General features: G+C 31.9%; 1 protein-coding gene across 1 annotated transcript in view; it reads left to right on the forward strand.

Annotated features, from left to right (window-relative positions):
* Positions 1-20,486, forward strand: part of LOC100377969 (protein dead ringer homolog) — a 40,023-nt gene that overhangs the window by 4,425 nt on the left and 15,112 nt on the right. Inside the window, exon 3 of the mRNA XM_002734244.4 lies at positions 9,931-10,003. Within this exon, the coding sequence (XP_002734290.2) occupies positions 9,931-10,003 (73 nt within the window). The remainder of the gene's footprint in view (positions 1-9,930; positions 10,004-20,486) is intronic.

Consider the following 20,486-nt stretch of genomic DNA (forward strand, 5'->3'; position numbering starts at 1 on the left):
AGACTTAAATTTGATTAAATATTAATATAAATTATGAAATTATTGTCGTCACTTGGTAGGTGTAAATGTAAATGGAAGTCATCACAACGTTGATAAGACAAATATACACACATACACAGCCCCAGTTGCAATAGGTGATTTTCCATTCAACTGCGAGATCTCGCGAGTTGCATTAAAGACCCGCGTCGAACGTCTGCCGCAAAAATCAAACGATTTGATTTTGAACTTGAATTTCTTTATTTCGTAGCTCACAACGACCGACCGATCTTCGACAGAGGAATAGTTCATTTGAATACCCTCACTTAATCGAAATTGCCTATCATCAAATGTGTACAGCATGGAAATGTCCCCCAAAATACTTTCGCGTTTGTCGAATCCCACGCGATGTTTGATGCCACTACGACACTATGACCTTTGTTTGTCCTATTTTTACGTTCAATTTTCTTGAAAAAATGTCTCTGAAATGGTAAATATATTATCAGTAACAGCTCCCAAAAAAAAAAAATGTGAATGGGTTGATGGTAAACAGTGCAGAGTGCAATTTATGGAAATAAATTTGTCTTCACCTTATGAAAATTCAATTTATTAATTTTAGTAATATTTAAAAAAAAATTCTTAGCATTTGCAAATAACCACTCATTTAATAAATATGATATTATGGGATTTGTGTGATCTCCTGTATCTATAATATTGTTACACCAGCTTCAAAACTGTCACACTTTTTTCACTAAAGAGCGAAATTCGTGAAAAAGTGTTAGCGAAATTTAAACGGTTTACGGTATTTTGGTTAGCCTCGAACATTGGCGTAGTTCGATTTCCTCAACCCCATTCCATAACCCATCGATGGCCTTGGTACAATGCTTGTAATATTTTATTATTCATATAATTCAACCAATCAAAATTCTGAGATATTGCTGGCTTTCGTACCTAGGCATTGAAGTGGTTGTATAATGAGTGAAACACAGCATAGATTTTATTACATATGTATATTCTACATATTATCATGCTCTAAATAGTACAAAGACTTCACTTAACGCTACAATTATTTATTCAATAACTGGTATCCGAAATAGTACCCTGGTAGATGTATATTTAGCACTGCTTGAAAAGTACATTACAGCAACACAGTTGCAATGTATCACATGTTCCTAATTCAACTTTTTTTTTTCACTCTATTGTCGTTGGAAATGACCGTGCAGAGTTATATTCATATTTGTAATATTGTCATCGTTGCCATCCGTCAATTTTTACAATATCAACTTCTTCTTTGAAACACTAAGACAGATGGATTTTAATATGCACAAGACAAATTTGTATAATCCTCCACAATATCGGTATGATTTCATCAAATAGTTTTGTTAATTTTTCACCTCAATTTTCCCTTCTCGAAAACTGTAAGACTGATTGCTTTTTGTACAGACAAGTACAAAAGTGACATGTTTTACGGCTTCATATCTGATTCATGGAAAATCAACAGGCTCCTGTTTTAAAATGTCAACTGAAATGGCTAACTGGCGTACATTACTTCGAATGCTGACAATAGAATACTGTTTATTCTTGCTGATTCTCAATTTTTGTATTTTGATAATTTAAATGTTTCAGTTCGCACAATTAAATATTTTCCAATAGAAGCACACCAGTAAATACTGGGTCATTAGAATATATCCTATTGTGACACTAAGTACTGCTTTCATTTATGTGATCATATTATAAGCTACTAATAGAGGGAATATGGTTTACATAGTTAATTTCTATATTTTAGCCTGCTTTAGCTGAAGTCAAAGCAGTCACTTGTGGTTTGGGTTCAATCGGTTTGTCCATAATCATTTCTTAGACATGTCTTGACCGATTTGATTCGAATCTGGCACAAAGGCAAGTTATAATCGGAAACATGTGCAGTTTTCGTTCCACTGACCTTTGAGAACACTAAAAATTCACATTTGTCATCCAGGCATGCCTGGATCAATTTCATTCAAACTTTGTATTTGTATGATATTCTCAATCCGGTTCAAAATGGCCAACTGGTAGCCATTTTGTTTTTCTTTAATATCAGATCAGACAAAGTTGTCTTTTATACTCACATTAACGTGCCAAGTACCCCCCCCCCCCTCACACCCAACATTATTTCTTTTAATCTATCAGTTTGTTGTTCGTAATTGACACAGTCAATAAAAACTGGACAAGGGCTGTTTCATCGACAGTGAATTGCATTTTTTTAAATGTGGTTGGTTGTTTATTTCATTTTATGAATTAATTAATTGGTTCATGATTAATTTTGTTATCTTTATGTAATATTATACAGTCTAAAACTCCTTGCATAAACATTGCAATTGGCTCAAAATTACTCTATTGTCTTAGAGCAATAATTTGTTCATTGCACATTCATAAAAAAAAAAATTAAAAATTTAAATAATTAACCCTCAGGGAAGAAACGTCCTCTCAGTTATTGAATGTGCTAACCATAGTGTATTATTAATACCATCCTGTGTTTACGCAGAATACTTGTTTTTCCTTAATTTATTGAAAAATCATTGTCACATTATGCAGTGTTTCTGTGGTTGATTCTAATCAACTGTGTTATGTTTAAACTTGAGCTTCTCAATCCCTGGGATTGCACCATGGAATCATGGGATGCCATTGTTGTTGTTGTTGTTGTTGTTTAAACAACTAATCTGTCTATTATTTCCCTATTATTTAGCATTTATTATAGTTGTTGTAACCTTTCCCTTCCCTCAAGGGGATGTGTGAGTGTTATTGAATAAATACTAAAAAAATTGTTTTTGTTTTTTTAAATGCTAAGTAGCCCAATACTTTAATGTCTTAGGTCTGTTATATTCTAATTTGATGAATCTAAGTAAAACATAATTCTTTTGTGTGCCATAATTTTCCTTAATTTTTGTTGAACGAAGTTTTATAATTGTGGACCAAATAGACATAGGTCTTAATCAAAATTTTTTTGATATGTAAGAAAAGTTATTTTTGCCCTCAAAAAGGTTCGCCAATTTAAGTGGTTAAAGTAGTGGGTGGGTGGGTGGTGCGGTATGCAAGTCATGGCTACTAGAAGGCAGGTATTTGGTGTATTTTAGTGGGTACTGTACCGTGCAGACTGCGTAGACCTTACATTAACGGTGATATCAATTGTGAATCCATTTTCGAGCAGATTATAGTACTTTAATCGTAAAATGTCATTAGATTAATTCCAGAGGAAGCGATAATGAGCAGAATGATATGAAATATTCATTTTAAAAACACAGGAAAAAGAAGCAGACAGCAATGTGGGAGAGTTTTAAGTGGTAGTTAGGACAATTTTCATTCGACTAACTTCTCGTTTTATAGCAATCTAAGTCACAATATCAAAATAAATGTGAACTCTTTTCCGTTTTTTTTTTTTAATCAATTTATGTAATTGTTTGAAATCACCAAGACACTTTTAGTTGTACTTACTATCGACTCGCTCATGTATTTATTTTTAGTGCAAGTCTTTTTAGGACCAACTTGTCCTTTTTTCGCCAATGCAAGGTCACCTGAGTTAATCCACATAGGAATGATTCCATTAATACACCACTTGTATTCACTGCAATGTTGTATGATGTCAAATAAAACGAGTTGCATTGGAGGTGTTCAACCAACAAATCAGGTACCAAAGCGTTGTTTTTCAAGGTTAATTTGGAGGTTGAGTAGAAGATTTTTAATCTGAAAATAAAACAAATTTGCAATTACGGTACACAACCTAATGTCACCAGTTGTGCTCGTTTATTTCGTCTTCCTCAAAATAATCTAGCAAAATCTGTATAAACTCGGTCATGAGTTTCAATGCCATGCTGCATGTTCATATGTTTATAATGTGTCTGTATTTTATATTTCACTCAGGTGTTCACAGCATGATGGACAGAATTGTCCCTGAGGGCAATCGTAACTGGTTAGGTCATTCTAACTATGATATACAAGTGTCTTTTATAAGTGGGCAGAACTATATTCTGTATGTTTGTGACATCGGAGATTGAACTTTTGTAATTCCATCTAATTACTGTCTGCAGATGATAAGTCCACATTCATTACATTTGAAATACTGTGAAATACTATATTTTAGCTGGAATTCATTTTCGCTGAAAAAGCTTTTTGGGTGTTTTGTATGGAATTTATTTTCACCGATTTTTGATGAGTTGAATGTGAGACCATGGAGGTAATAAGGTAATATGCTTATTACCTCCATGGTGAGACATAGAAAAAAAATAAATATTCGCTGGTTTTTATTTTCACTGAAACATCGTTTCAGCGAAAATACCGAAAATAAATTCTAAGCGGAAATAAAATATTCTACAGTAGTCTTTTTCGGGATGGTTACTCCGGCTCCAAGAATATTCGTGTCTACTGTTCTATTTACTGTAGTTTCATACAATTTATATATCAAATTTCAAATATTCTTTGAGATTTTTTCAAATTATACACAGATTTCAATGCAAACTCTTGTTTAAAACATTTTGTTTTGTGTTTGTAAACTGAATTTGTCCGCTGGATTACGTCAATGAGAGTATTGTTTATTCCGTGGAATTGTTTGCATGATGTAATACTGTAAAGAGGTTAATCATTCACTGGATTTTAATTTTGCTTATTTCGCTGACTGGAAAATGCTCTAAATTAAAACCCTGTGAATATGTAAAATTTAGCATAGAACACATTTTCCAAATGAAAAAGACATGAATTTAAAACCCACTGAATATGCCTGAAATGCTAAATCAGTGAAATTTAAACCCAGTGAAAATTAGTCATTTTACAGTACGTTACTGAATGTCTTGTCGAATATTTTGTGCTGCCGTATCTTGAGATAAGACAAGAAAGTGTGAACAACATTCGTCATCTGCTCTGATATCATCTAATTCTCAGAATTATTAAATTATTGCAGATTATTTCCCACATCTCATTAATCACCTCGATGTGTCTAATAATAAGCTCCTTCATAACTTTGTATGCTTGTAAACAGATTAACATATTAAACAATTAATTAACATGCTGGCAGTGAAGTCAATCAATTTGTTCTTGGTCTTGCATAAATAATACTGTAAATAGTTTAATTTTTGCCAATATAATTTTTGCTATGTACGATGATACGCGTTTGATATCCTATTGCGTATACGCATCAAATAAATACAAGTGTAACTAGTGACATCATAGAACGCAGTGGAAAATAGAGTGATTTGATTGCATGAACAGACATTAACAAATGCAATACATATGTAATACATGCTTTGCGAATAGAAAAGGACACGAGCAAAATGGCCAGGGACATTAACCAGTTGTTTCACACACTTTCTCATTTGCATTTGTGTTTCTAGAAATGTACATTTTTGGTTAAATTTTGTAATAATCAATAATCAGGCAATTTGTGTAACAATTTTTCAGTTGTTGTCTTCTTCGCAGATGGGAGTTCTTGATTAACCCTCTAATGAGTCCTTGACAGCTCTTTTACAATTTTTTTTCTACAAAATTTTAACATGCGATACTTGACAAATGTGGCATTTAAAAATATTCCAGTGAGAAATTCTTCATTTGAAAATGGCTGTATAATGTAAAAGAATGAGGAAATGCGAGAAAAAAAAATGTTGGTCTTCCTCCCTTTTTTTAATGAGTTTGACTCTCTCATGGTGGATTTACATGTAATTGCTAATAATAATTACCATTATTAGTGGCATTTTACCGTACTCGTCCGACTTAGTGCCCATGCTTGACTAAGTTCCCACCTCACTTCTGAACTATCAATATATGTAACCCATTCATTGAACATAATTTTACTTTTCTGAATAATTGCAATGTCCTTTGTGACTATTGTGAAACGGGTGTGATCGGGTAAACTACAAATTTCGACCTGTTGATGAGGATGTTAAATACTTTCACGTCCATTTTACCTTTCGAAATTTACAAATCATCAAAAATAAATCTTGTCATTTTTTACTCCTGTTTACAAAGCACACAATGGGAGTCTTTGCAGTTTGTCTGTTTGTCTGTCTGTCTGCATGTGTTTGTCTTGTCAACATTAGGACGACTTCCATTTAACTTTACCCCTGTCAAATGACGACAAACCTATCAAGTGATGTCCGTCACTATTTTTCATAATTTATATTAATATTTAATCAATATTAAGACAAGTTTGCATAGCTTAGGGTAAGGTTTGGTACGGTACAGTTTATATTCAAATTAATGTAACTTTACCACACCTACCACCTTTACTAACCCTAAGCTTCGCAAACATTTTATAATAAGTCACAGGATGTATGATGTTATTTCTATTTTGTTGCATTTTGTATTTAAATAATCTTGGATTGAAACACAATTCTATATTGAATTGCAATGTAATTGAGTTTAATTAAACTCCCATTAAATCGCAACCTTATATAGAGTTGTGTTTTAATCCAAACATAACGCAACTATATTAAAAGTTAATTCAACTATATTAAAAGTTAATCCAATGCGTCTCATCACAACAAAAATAAGACGCATGTGTGTGTATTCGTGTGATATCAATGTTATGACCGTTTTCATTTAACTTTTACACCTACCACATGATGACAGACCTAACAGGTGACAACACTCACTATTTTCATAATGTATATTAATATTTATTTAAATTTAAGTTTGCGTAGCTTAGGTGTAAAGGGGAGAGGTATGGTTCAATTTATATTACCGGTAATATTAATATAATTGTACCATAGCTACCCCCCTGTACTAAACCTAAGCTTTGCTAACATTTCCATGTTAAGTCACGGACGAGATTTTCAACTTTTATTTAATTAAACTCCAATTAAAATGCAATTCTTTGTTGAATTGCATTGTAATCAAGTTTAATTAAACTCTATTAAATGCAATTCTATATAGGAATGTGTTTTAATCGAGTTCATTGCAACTATATTAAAATTTAATCCAATGTGTGTTGTTACATCATTGGTAAGAGATGTATGGGTGTGGGTCTGCCAATTCCACTGGTATCCACTGGTTTTTCATGAAACTTGCATCGATGCTCTTGAGTAATGCACAGGTTTGATTAGTTTTAGGTAAAAACCATGTATATTAATTACCTAATTTGCATAATGGCATTTTTGGCTTTTCCACTGATATCTTGAGTACTAATCATTACATTTTGATGAAACTTGGTACATATTAGTTTTACACTGAAATTTGTGCAAATTAATTACCTGATTTGTGTAACAATTATTCATTTTTCAGCTTTCCATCAATATCTCAAGTACAAGTAATTTTGAATTAGTTTCTCCAATACTCTAAACACATGGGAATCTTTTCTAAGTTCTCTGAAGTCAATGATTATGTTTAAACATCAATAATTCTCTTCCACATAGCTTTTTATAAAATGCCAACATCAATATTTCAAAATTCACAGAAAATTGCATCAGTACCACACAGCATTCTTATTGGTTAATAACACATGACCTATCAGGTCAGAGGGCATAGTTGCAGGTCAAATCATGCATCAAGAATTTGCAAACAATCAAAAACATTTTCAACCAGTTTTCTACAGATCCTAATAGTTTTTTAACTGTAAATAATATTGTAATAAAATGTCATATTTTTTTGTGAACATCTGTCTGTGTTCTGTAAAATCTATGACGACGCAACTAATTATGCAATTTTTTTTTCTCCCAAAAAATTGTCCTTATTCTGGCACAAAAATTGTCGCTTAGATAATTTTTCAAAAGGTTTTTCGACGAAGCGCACAAGTTCTCTGTGTGCTAAGACCGATGAGAACTGTAATTTAAATTGATTGAAAGCAGACATTGTATCCGTCAATATTGCATGGAACTGCAGACTTTATTTTTAGACATAAAGAGAGAAAGTGAAAAAGAATTGAGAAAATTAAAACTGGCACAGTCTACTGTTTTGAGGTGACCTGTAACTGCCCTTTGACCTGACCTGACATTATCCAATCATTATTCAGAACAATGCATGATGAATGACTAGTGAACCAGACAATGGATAAATGTTACTTAGCGATCCCATGCATGGCAAACATAATATCTTCTTAAATCATTCACCCACTTCTGCCAAATGAACGAAAGTGTAAAATAAATGTAACAAACTATATAAACTATACAAACAGTATTTATAATAACTTTTAACCCCCCCTCCCTTAAATAAGGAGATTATGTTTGCTGTTGTGAATGTTTTAATTACATATAGCCCCCCCCCCCTCTAATAGAGTGGGTGTAGTACTTATTGTAGTGTGGTATATACTTGTAGTATTTGAGTGTTTTTGTACCAGGTGTTCATGCTGATTCAAGGCATTTTACGGTGCCACTCAATGTCTATATATGTTTACACTTATTATTAAAGTTAGTTCCTCTTTGTTATTTGTTATTTGCCTCTGTTTAAAAGTCTAATTATTTAATTTCGATAAAATTAGTATCTCTAAATGATTTTCACTAAATACGCATACTGAAAGTATGACTTTAATAGTTTGACATTAAACACAAAGAGCAAATATGTTATTCATTATTTAGTCGTAAGATTACCATACTCTACTAACTTTAGTGCTTAGAGTTCATGAGGGGAAGGGGGGCATTTAGTCGAGCACCCCCATCCACAAATGTTTGTTCACCATCTGCTAGGTTAAGGGGAATATCTTTTTTTTGGGAATAAATAAGCAGTTTTACAAAACTAGTTGAGTTGATTTCCACAACATGTTTACAATGGAAAAAAAACACACAAACATTTCCAAAAATGTGTGTATCATGTTACAATTTTATGTATGATCAAATTTTACAATGTACAAATTATTAGGGTCTGTGGCTGCAAGGTTTGACGTGCGAGAATGTCTTATAACCTGGAAGTTCAATTCTGTTATTAACCAATCTAGAGCACTGTGACGTAATAATGCATCTTGTTGTGAATTCTCAAATACAGGCAATGACATTATTTGCTAATGCAATGTGAAAGAAAATTACAGATTTTTAAGTATGATCAATTGACATTGATTTCAGTGAAAAGTTGGCATGATTTTTTGTGTGTTTGTTAAAGTGTAATTCACCTGTCACATTCATGGTCGTCGTTTTCTACGATTAGATGCTGTGGTTTGATTATTCAGAAAAATAAAACAATGTCCGAACTCCAAACAGTAAAATTTTACCCACAAAATAGAAATCCTCCAATAGTGGGGATGGGGGGTAGTTAGTAGTTTAGTCATGGGTGGGCCCTAAGTCAGTCAAGTACAGTATATTTGTATTTGCCTTGTGATGGTCATTCATGCACAAACTATGCGGTCACTCCATCGTCCACTCCATTGGGCCATCAGATATGCATGCTTCTTTAATACCTTATTGACTCTACAGGTGTCTCTAAAAGACGATTTACTAAATTGAAAAGATTTCATAACGATGTCATGATTGAACGATGTATGGTCACACAACATCAATATTGCCCTCAGAAACCGAGGGTCAGTAATTTCAAGATATTGCCTCAAGGAACAGATGGCCAGTCAGTAGATGTTATTGCCCTCAGAAATAAAAGGATCATTCGTTATAGAGTAGAATATTTATTGCTTCATTTTAGGAGAAGTACATGTCAGTTTATATTGATTGGGAAATTCAATCTCACTCAACTGTGATATCGACCTCTTGGTCAGTCAATATTTCCATCAGTAACAAATAGGCAATCAGTGTATCGTATTCCCTTGGGAGTAGAGGGCCAGACCATATATAATATTGCCCCAGGAACAAAAAGCCAGTCAGTGTTTACTATTGCCCTTAGTAATAGAGGGGCAATCAGGATGTATATGATATTGCCCTCAGGAACAAAATATCAGTATATTGCCCAGGAAGGGAGGGCAATATTGCAGTTTCCCACAAAAACGAAAGCAGTTTACATTCAGTCTCAAAAGTTGGAATTTTAAAAACTAATTAATTTTATTTTGTGTTGTCATTTCAGCTTTATGAACTTAGTGATGATCCGAAAAGAAAAGAATTTTTGGATAATCTGTTTTCATATATGCAAAAACGAGGTGAGTATTCCCCCAAATGTTGTATATTTCCCACAATGCATTTCTTTGTGTTTCCTTCAGCTATGTGACATCAGTATGTATGTGTAGCTAAACCTAACCTATCTTTTGAAATATCTCTTACAAATCACAAATTTCATTGAAATTTTCAAAAAAATTGTTGTTTATTACACCATAAATTCTAGATCAGTTTATTACTTAAGATTGTTTATCACTGTAGATAACTTTATTTTCGCTTGGAATTTATTTTCGCCATTTTCACTGAAGGGATGATTCCGTGAAAATAAAATCCAGCGAATATACTTTTTTCCCTATATTTCACATTAAACTCATCAAAAATCAGTGAAAATAAATTCCATACAAAATGCTCGTTAATTCAAAATTAATTCCAGAGAAAATAAAGTATTCCACAGTATATGGCATCATGGTTGTCCCTTGCATTAGGTGTACATAAAGCAACACATGTGAAGTAATACTGCAATACAACTAAAATAACAGGATACACTGTTTGAAAATTTATCTGACAATATGCCAGAATTATTCGACCCAATTGAATAAGTTAATAATTATTTAATACTTGTTGATTTAAAACTTAAAGTCACAGATGAAATTACCCATGATTTTTTGAACAAATATGGCTGCCTTTACATCGATACAAATATGGCTGCCTTTACACAGATACAAATATGGCTGCCTTTACAGTGATAATATTGTAATATATTATACTTGTTTGTAAGCTCTGGTAGTAGATATTTGTCATACATGATTGGCACCCAATCCCTGTTTATCACATCACCTGCTTAAAGCTCCCACTGATTGCCGAAATCAATGGAAATAAACAGTTTCAGCAGGTGGTTAATATTCATGTTATTAATTGAAGTGTACAATTACACATGGATGAACCCGGCATGTAAATATGTTTTCATAGATCACTGTTTTCTTGTTAATATGGATGTGTTTTTATTACTGGTAGATGCTATTTTATTGCTTTAAATAAAATTTGAAATAAAATCGTCTATAGGTCTTTTAAATAATCTGATAATCTTGAAATCTAGGCTGGTAGAAAGGATACGCATTTGTTACCGATTAATTAATTATTTTTGATCAAATTAAAACTTTAATCCGAGTATCAATCTTTGAATCGAGAATAGATACCGCCTAAACAGTATTTTTATTACATTTTATTTCTTTGGTTAGCCGATAAATGTTTTTTTTATGATATTTATTTAAATTAGTGTGTTAGTTTGAATGAATGAAATTAGTTGGAAATTAGGAGAAAAAAACATTGATAAAATTATGATTCAAAGCAGAAATGATTTTCTGAAATTTTTTAATTAAATTTGATAGATATCTGTAAACTGCTTTAAATTTGTTTGTTTGTGAATTTCTGGCATGAGTAAAAACAACATTGGTAGCGAAGATTCTAAGACTTAGAAACACAGTAACTTCCAAGAAAATGTTTTTCCTCATGAACGTTTTATAATTAAATTGTAAAAATTTCGTATTAGGGCTCTATTTTCCACATACAAATGTATTTTCTTTTTTCAGAACTGGATATGTGTCTGTACCACACTTAGCTGTAATCATCAAAGAAACAGGAAGTGATTTCATTTTAATGTTTCAATAATATATATGCTTATAAGTGATGTTTTTTTCAATTATTAAGATATTTGATATCCATAATTTAAAAGTCAATTTCAGTGACAATAGTTCAGAGTTCATGATCAGCATGGCTGACTTGTAAAAATGCTTGAAATTCAAAGCACTACAAATTTTTGAATCTTAATTTTTGTCAGAGGGAATTGTTCCGTCTAGTAATGAAAAAATGTGAATAAAAAGAGTGGATGCTCAAACTATGACTTTGAGATTTCATCCATAGCATTAAGCTCAATTCAAAAGTTTATTGGATATTAAACCAAAGATTTTTCATCAGACTTTCAAATAACTAGTCTCAGTGAATCTAGCTAAGTTTCTAGAAATTCATTTGTCAAAATGTGTTATTTGTGTCAATGCTTAAACACTCATTAATTATGCAAATCTCTGGGAATATGCAAATAAAGTGGTAACATTTTTATGTTGGTGTTTTTTTCCAACCTCCTCAAATTTAGAGCTTCACGATTTCCTCAGTGGGAAAGGTCAGTGTGTTGATTTCGAGAAACACAAAGGGACTTGATGAATATTTTGCCCTGAATGGCAAAAACAAGAAATCAATCATAGCTAAATTGGTCAATTTAAAAAAACCTGGGGTCATAGGGCAACCCACATCAAAGAGCACAACATTGTGCAGAGGTTTTCGCAATAATAAAAAGACTGTTGTTGGATAGTGTATTGATAATGCTTAGATAATACTTCATTCTCGATTTTAGTGCTCAATGATGTGCTGTACATGCATTAATTAATTTATTAATTAACTAACTAATTAATTAATCTTTTTTTTTATTTTCACTTCTTTGCTGATAATAAATTCTGCGGGATTAAATTATTCACTGGATTATAGAAAATTACAATTAAACTTATATGATCAAACACCAAAATAGTGAAATTAAATAAATAAATAAATTAATTAAATTAAATAAGAAAGTAAATGTTGTGCAGAATACAAAATACATTTGATATAAATAGTGTAAACTGTATATTTATTAAGAATCACCGAATAGAAAATTTGCAAAACAATTGAAAAATTCACACTTATGGTAATATAAAACTTAAAAAAATGATGCGCTGATGCAGTTTAATTTTTTTTCCCTATTTTTACGAAACACCAAGAAAGAAGAACGCTGCGATATTGCGCCAGCAATAGCAGGTCCATTTTTTTTCTCTGTTTCATATTAACAAAAAAAAACGTTCATGGCATTTGGAACTAATGTGATCTATTTTTCTTTTGCAATTATGATAAGCCGCATCTTCCTGTTACATGTTTATCACATCGTTTGTGTGCAAGTTTTTTTACTTAAATTTTTTTATGAAATCATTCAGTTTTTACTGTTCGTCTACGTATTGAATGTTTTCACATATGCTTTGGTTCGCTACAGGAAAACTTTTTATGCACCATAGTACGGCGAACAGTCAAATTTGTTGTAAACAAACAATATTTGCTATATTAGTAGCGCATATGCTTACGTAAGAGGTAGTATTTTAATGATTTACTTATACAATAAATGTGATTTTTGGTAAGTTGCAAATTGAATGTAATGTGGTATTACGAATTAATGCGTGAACCATATGCACTCTTGTTTTCACTGTTTGACCCGCCTGTAAAAATAACAAAAGTATATTTAAGTATAATAATTTACTTGGATGAATATAATCCATCTATTTTAAAGTTGGAGCTTTAGTTTTTCTAAATCCCCAACAGCTATTTCTAAGCTTGTCTTTCATTGGGTAGCTAGCCCAAATACCTAACTACTAGGCCAATCAGATAACACCTTTATTTTTCTGCTTGGTTCGGCGTCCTTTATTACTATTGTAAAAGCATTAATTATTCGCTGGGTTTTAATTTCAGTGAAATCCATCGTTCAATCCATGTGAACATTTAAAATTTCCCTAGCTAATCTGTGAATTTACAACTCAGTGAATATGCTCAAAATATTAAAAATTGAAATTAAAACCAGTGAATAAAAATGTTTTTACTGTTAGCTGTTGGTGTCAGCTATTTCTTGAATGTGAAATAAAAATTTCAAAACCTTGTACAACTTACACCAAAATAGATTGACTCCATTGTCTGGTTAGCTACTCCTAAGGTGAAATATAAAATAATTCAAAAACTGTGGGCAGTATCATATATTTGATGTTTTGGGTTAAATTTGAATGTTGCGAGATATCTGCCCGTGGAAAGATGATTTGATATTGTTTTACTAAAATCCAAAATGAGAGTCATCAATTTATAGGTCACATGATCAAAAATGTAATTATAAATTTTAATATTTTATCATAATGTTATCTACTTATTTTCATTTGGATTTATTTTTGCTATTTTCTCTGAAGGGATGGAATAATAAAAATAAAATAAAAAAAAAAACAAAAAAAAAACTAGACATGAAATGTCACAGTCCCCGTTATTTGATTATAAAGTTGTACAAAGTACATCTGCAAACAGGTGAATAAATATGTACTCTTTGTGGTTACAACTCATCATAAAGTGATTTCCGATGATCTAGTTTTGTACTGACAACTAAAAACTTCCACTGACCCATGTTCAGAATCTCAGAGTACACAAGTGCAACAAAACTATTTGTCATACATGTATACTTGCTCAAGAACTGCATTCATAAATCTGAGTGAACCTTGATGTACATGACTTCTTTGTTAATCAGGTCTTAGTATATTACCAGGACCTGGGTTTGTTTGAACATCATCACTGGGCATCAGAATCATTCTCATGTTGTCAAACACAATTTGTTATTAACACAGTAAGGTTTATTATTTAAAATGTATTCATTGTACATAGAACAACATCTGTTAATTTAAACAATTGTAAAAGCTATGTTTTCAGAGCAAGTACATGTAATAATTAAGAAAGCCAGTTGCGATAAAGGTTGGTCTGCTCATAACCTTCAATAGAGAAGTAACAATAATTGTTTGAAGTCTTTTTAGTGCAGTGATATTATTGCATTTCAATTATTATTAATGGGTATAAAATACTGTAAACCATTTAATTTTGACTTCTAGATATATTCAGGATTTTATGAAATTTGTGTACAACATTTCAATAAAGTCCCTGACACCCCATGTTGTAGGAACCCAGAAAAAATTCAGTTCACAGCACCACTGTAAAAAAAAAAAAGTTTAAAATGAGTACAGTCAAAGATATACACATGTGGGTTCATAAGATATATGTACCAATCTGAGTTGGTTCTAGAGATTAGTATCACAAGATTTTACTCTCCGTGATTCAATATCAGTCCTATGTATAACGCTGTGTTGATCAGGCGAACTAATTGACAATGGCCCTGCAGGTATCGCTATGAAATCACAGTAGTTTTGTATTCTTCTTGCATTTCGACCATGGAAAAATATTTGTTTTTGAAAGTGGCCGAATTATTAGAAGAAAAACAGAAACTATTTTTTTTAGTATGAATTCTAGTAACTGAAATGCAGGATTGAAAAAGAACAAGACAATACGCAGGATTGATAAACCTTCAGCGAGCACTCCTGAAATTTCAGATCATTGGTACCATGTTTTTGGATACATTCAATGACCTAATACATAAAATCACATTTGTTATTGCTCAATCACTTGACCCTGTATGGCACAAGATTGCAAGCTTCTATCATAAAATTGGGTTATTTATTTGATGCAACGAAACATGCATTCACAGCAGACGGAAATTTTTGTATTCAGTTTTCCATTTCAACCACCATCATCATTGGGATACTGACTGTGCATAAATGTGCAGTGTAGTGTCATCAGAAGACCGATTATTTGAGAATATTTTGCACCATTACGCCATTTCAAATATTATATTAATTCACAGACAACAAACTAAAGATTTTCAATAACATACAAGTTTTCCCACAAATGATGATTGTATGGCAATTACAAGGCTTCGCCAGTTTTACTTTGGAAGAAGTTGAAAACAGGTAACAGGAAGGGGCTACATGACTACATCTTTTTTTTTTTTAATTTTAATCAAGCATGATTTTTTTACTTTTTGACTCCCGTGTGCGAAGCACAAAAGGGAGTCTTTGCAGTTACCCTGTCTGTATGTCTGTATGTCTGTATGTATGTATGTCACTTTTTTTGTTCCACCGTTATCTCAAGAACCACTAATCAAATTTTGATGAAACTTGGTACATAGATGCTCTGGGATAATGTGCAGAGTTGATTAGGTTTTGGTAAAAATCTATGAATATTAATTACCTAATTTGCATGATAATTAGCTGATTTTTAGCTGTTTCAAGACTGTTCCACTGATATCTGAAGAACCACTCATTGGATTTTGATGAAATTTGGCACATGGATGCTCTGAACTAGTGCGCAGATTTGATTAGTTTTGGGTAAAAATCTATGAATATTAATTACCTAATTTGCATGATAATTAACTGATTTTAAGCTGTTCTATGACTTTTCCACTGATTTTTGAAGAACCACTCATTGGATTTCAATGAAACTTGGCACATGGATGCTCTGAACTAATGCACAGATTTGATTAGTTTTGGGTAAAAATCTGTTAATATTATTAATTACCTAATTTACATAATGATTAATCAATTTTCAGCTTTTCCACTGATATCTCAAGTACAAATCATAACATTTCAATAAAACTTGGTACATAGGTGTCCTATGACACTGCACAGACCTGATGGTTTTTAGGGTAATATCAGTACATATTAATTACCTAATTTGCAAAATTAATTAACTTTCAGCTTTTGATATTTTGAGTAGTAATGATCACGTTTCAATGAAACTTGGTACATAGTTACTTGAGGACTGTGCAGAGACCTAATTAGTTTTTTGGTAAATATTTGTGCATATTAATCACCTTATTAGCATAATTAGTTAATTTTCAGCTTTTCGCCTGATATCTCAAGTACTAATCATCACATTTCAATGAGACTTGCGACATAGCTATTCTAGGACTATGCAGAGACCTGATTAATTTTGAGATAAAAAATTGTGCCTATTAATTACCTAATTTGCATAATTAGTTAATTTTTTGCTGTTCTATGGCTGTTGCACTGATGTCTAAAAACCACTCATTGGATTTCAATGAAACTTTTAAATAGTACCCATCACATTTCAATGAACCTAAGACAATGCACCATATTAGTTTTTGGTAAATATTTATGCTTCTTAATCACCTAATTAACATAATTTATTAATACTAATATCTCAAGTATTGATCATCACATTTGAATAAAACTTGGTACATAAATGCTCTAGGACAATAGACAGCCTGATTAATTTTGGGTTAAAATCTGTTCATATTAATTCTCTAATTAGCATAATAATTAATATTTTTTTGGTTCTAATCACATTCCAATGAAACTTGGTACATTGTGCAGACCTTATTAGTTTTACACCTAAATCTGTTCATATTAGTTACCTTATTTGCATAATTAGTTTTCAGCTATTCCATCAATATCTCAAGTATAAGTAATTTTGAATTAATTTTTAATGTGTCTCCAAAACTCTCAGCACACGGGAGTTCTTTCTAAGCTTTCTTTGATTTTTTTTTTTTTACAAATGTCTATTTCAGGGCAACAGAAACAAAAACAATAAATGTGTAGGTAGGCATTTTAACAATTGCACAATTAATATTGGATGAAAACGTCATTACCGATATAAATCATAATCATAATTAAAAATAAGATCACATTTAATTTAGTCAGTTTTCATAATGAAATGCATAATAACATGTACTTATAAATTTTAATAAGGTTCAACAGCCTTTTCATTTAGTGCCAGTTTATACACCATAAAACCTCTGGTTTAGGTGTCACACTCAGAGAAAAGTGAAAGGCCTTTGGTTCATAGGCATCGCAAAATGTTGGAATTGAATCCCCCCAAAAAATTCATATACTGTAACATGCATTATTTTTTTTATAATCTTGTTGATAACGAAAAGTAAAGTATGTTCTAAAAGAAGTTTCGAATAAATACAAACACGAATACATTGCTTAGCCGTTAGTACCGGTAGCGAATGATCACGGTAGCACAATCTGGTCATTCTGTGTTTCGCAAGTGAATAACTTACTTGTTTTCGAAGTATTGCAATTGTTGATTATTATTCAGTAATGATTATAAAAATGCACAAAAATTTAATTCGTTGAATTTATATAAATTGGAAGTAATATTCAACTTAGTTTCATCGTAAACGAATGATTTCGGTCGAATGTAAATGTTCGAAGAGATACGATATCCGCCATGTTCTCATTTACACGTGGCTCATTTAAATATATTAATGACGGTTCAGTGACCTCGTGGTGAACGCAACGCGGTAGTAGATTTACCGATGTTCTGGCAAGATCTTTATGCTTTGATTTTGACGGGGAAAACAGCATGATTTTTTTTTAATCAAAAAATTAGTTGTTTTCAAAATATAAACTGAGCATTCAAAGAATAATTTAACATTGTTCGCAGAAATAACAGCTTCGAAACGAAGCTTAATACCCATTCTGGCTATTCACAATATGTGTCAATGACTATGGTACAATATAAATGAGACTCTTTTAGGCGCCAGGAGTGAATGAAGTATCTAAAATATTTTTAAAAAAAACTATAAAAAAACGCCGGGCGATTTCATGGTCCGTTGCAGATTACTCGACCGACCGTCCATACACGTGTTGTCACTGCACATCGGCCATGTTGAATCGCACGAGATCGACAAAATCTTCATTACAGCTAACAGTTTAATGCTCACAACATAAAAATACAAATATCATATGCAACCTACTATTATATAATGAATAAGTTGATCGACACAGGGACATCCCTCCCCCGAGTTGTGGATATTTCGGAAATCGCGACACAAGCAAAAGATCGGATAACGATTTTACTTGAAACTATGTCCCCATGAATTAATCGTCAGTGTACAATAATTTGACAGGGTATACAATTTACAAACTAGTTTCGTAGATTGGAGACAATTGTTTGCTTTTTTGGCTTTTCACAAGAATATAAAGCTGGCAATCATCATAATATTCACGTCCGTACGTACGTCACGGAATGTACACCAATCGCACCCCAAAATACATTCAATTTTGTAGAAACTGGAGAACTTACCTTTGCAAACACGTCTCTTATGTCGCCTTCTTGAAGTTCTTGAAATCAAATAAGGTTACTAGTTCTTCTAGTAACTAGTGAATGAGACCACTGAGCCGAACAGAATACATGTATAAACAGTACTATAATAAATTGCACGCAATGAAGAAATCACGTGCTGTAGCGTTACTCACAGATCTAATCTACTGTAAAATATTTTATTTCAGCTGGAATTATCATTCGCTGAAAAAGACTTTTTCTGGCTGTTTTTTGTATTGAATTTATTTTCATTGATTTTTGACAAGTTTGACTGTAAAATATAGGAAAAATGGAATATTCCCTGGATTTTATTTTAACTGAAACATTCCTTCAGCGAAAATAGCAAAAAAATGTTGCAAGCAAAAATAAAGTATTTTACAGTAATTAATTTATTCTGAGCATGTGCAGACGTTCTGTCAATGTTGCCGGGAGAGGTAATTTTTGATAAAAATCGTGAAAAAGACTCACTTGGGATTTTCAGATCTGGAAAAACAATTACGTGCATACTCGGAATACACTTGTTCATCAACCTGCCAAGTTTCACTGATACCTGCTGTAGAATTTCTGAGAAAATGTTGGAGACGGAAAACGGGCAAAACCTGAATTATAACTCCCCTTTTCAGGCTGCGCCTGAACGGGGACTAAAAACAACCAAAACATCGTCACATGACAATTTATTCCTGCTACAATAAATAATTTCACAATATTACAAATGGTGACCTTTGACCTAACTCTTCAATGTATGCATGTGAGAGTAGTAAGGAGAAGAAAATGGTGATATGAATATTCATTAAATCTGGTCTCTGCATTAGAAATAGCATTCAAATGACAAACTGTTATAAAATGTGTTTGCTATCTTGAGACTCTTTAAACCCCAAAGTTGAGTTTTATTACTTTTCACTGAATAAATTTTTAGCTTCGCTGTAAACTTCGTCGAGCAGAGCTTATCATATGAGTGATTGTACGGCGTCTGCGTCAGCTTTTTACTTTTTTAAGTTCTTGAAAACTACAAGCTTGATTGTTTTGATATATGTACCTTGGGTAGACGTCTCTTAGATTTGTTCATTTCATGTTGATATCTTTAATTTTGGTGAATATTTTTGTCACTTTTGGTAAAAAGTGATATTTTTGACTTTTTGTTGAAAATTGTAATTCAGATTGCTTTAATTTTATATATATACCCGGTGGGTACTACAGATGGTCGTCTCTCAGATTTATTTATTTTGTGATATCTTCAATTCTTTAGTTGAAATGTGCATTCCAGCCGAGAGGCTGCTTGTTCATGTTTATAAAACGGGAATGGAAAATTGTGTCTATTTCATCCAAAATTATATAAAAATGTTCAACATGCTGCTTTCATACATCTTTCTGTGGGTTAAAAAACATAAGCTTTAAAAAAATAAGGTGTTTAGACATTGAAATTTAATTAAGGGCTATGGCCTAATTGTTTAGTATTTTTCCCTGATTAATTAATTATATGAATTCATTAAATTATGCTTATTTATGAAAATAAATTTATGACATTTATGAAATTGACAATTGATGTTGGTTATTTTGTAAAATAAACCTGTAGAGTTTTCTTCGTATTTTTCCTAAATGTTAATCAAACGATGTAGTCAATAGGGAAACGTGTCCAAAATCAACAAAACAATTTTGAAAAAATACATAAAAATGTGAAAATATTGGGCAATATTGTGGAGAAAAAAATTGATGTTTGAAGAGTTGAGATGGGAATGTAAAGAT

This window comes from Saccoglossus kowalevskii, chromosome 13 (genome assembly GCF_978046115.1).
Source record: "Saccoglossus kowalevskii chromosome 13, keSacKowa6.1, whole genome shotgun sequence".
Lineage (NCBI taxonomy): Eukaryota > Metazoa > Hemichordata > Enteropneusta > Harrimaniidae > Saccoglossus > Saccoglossus kowalevskii.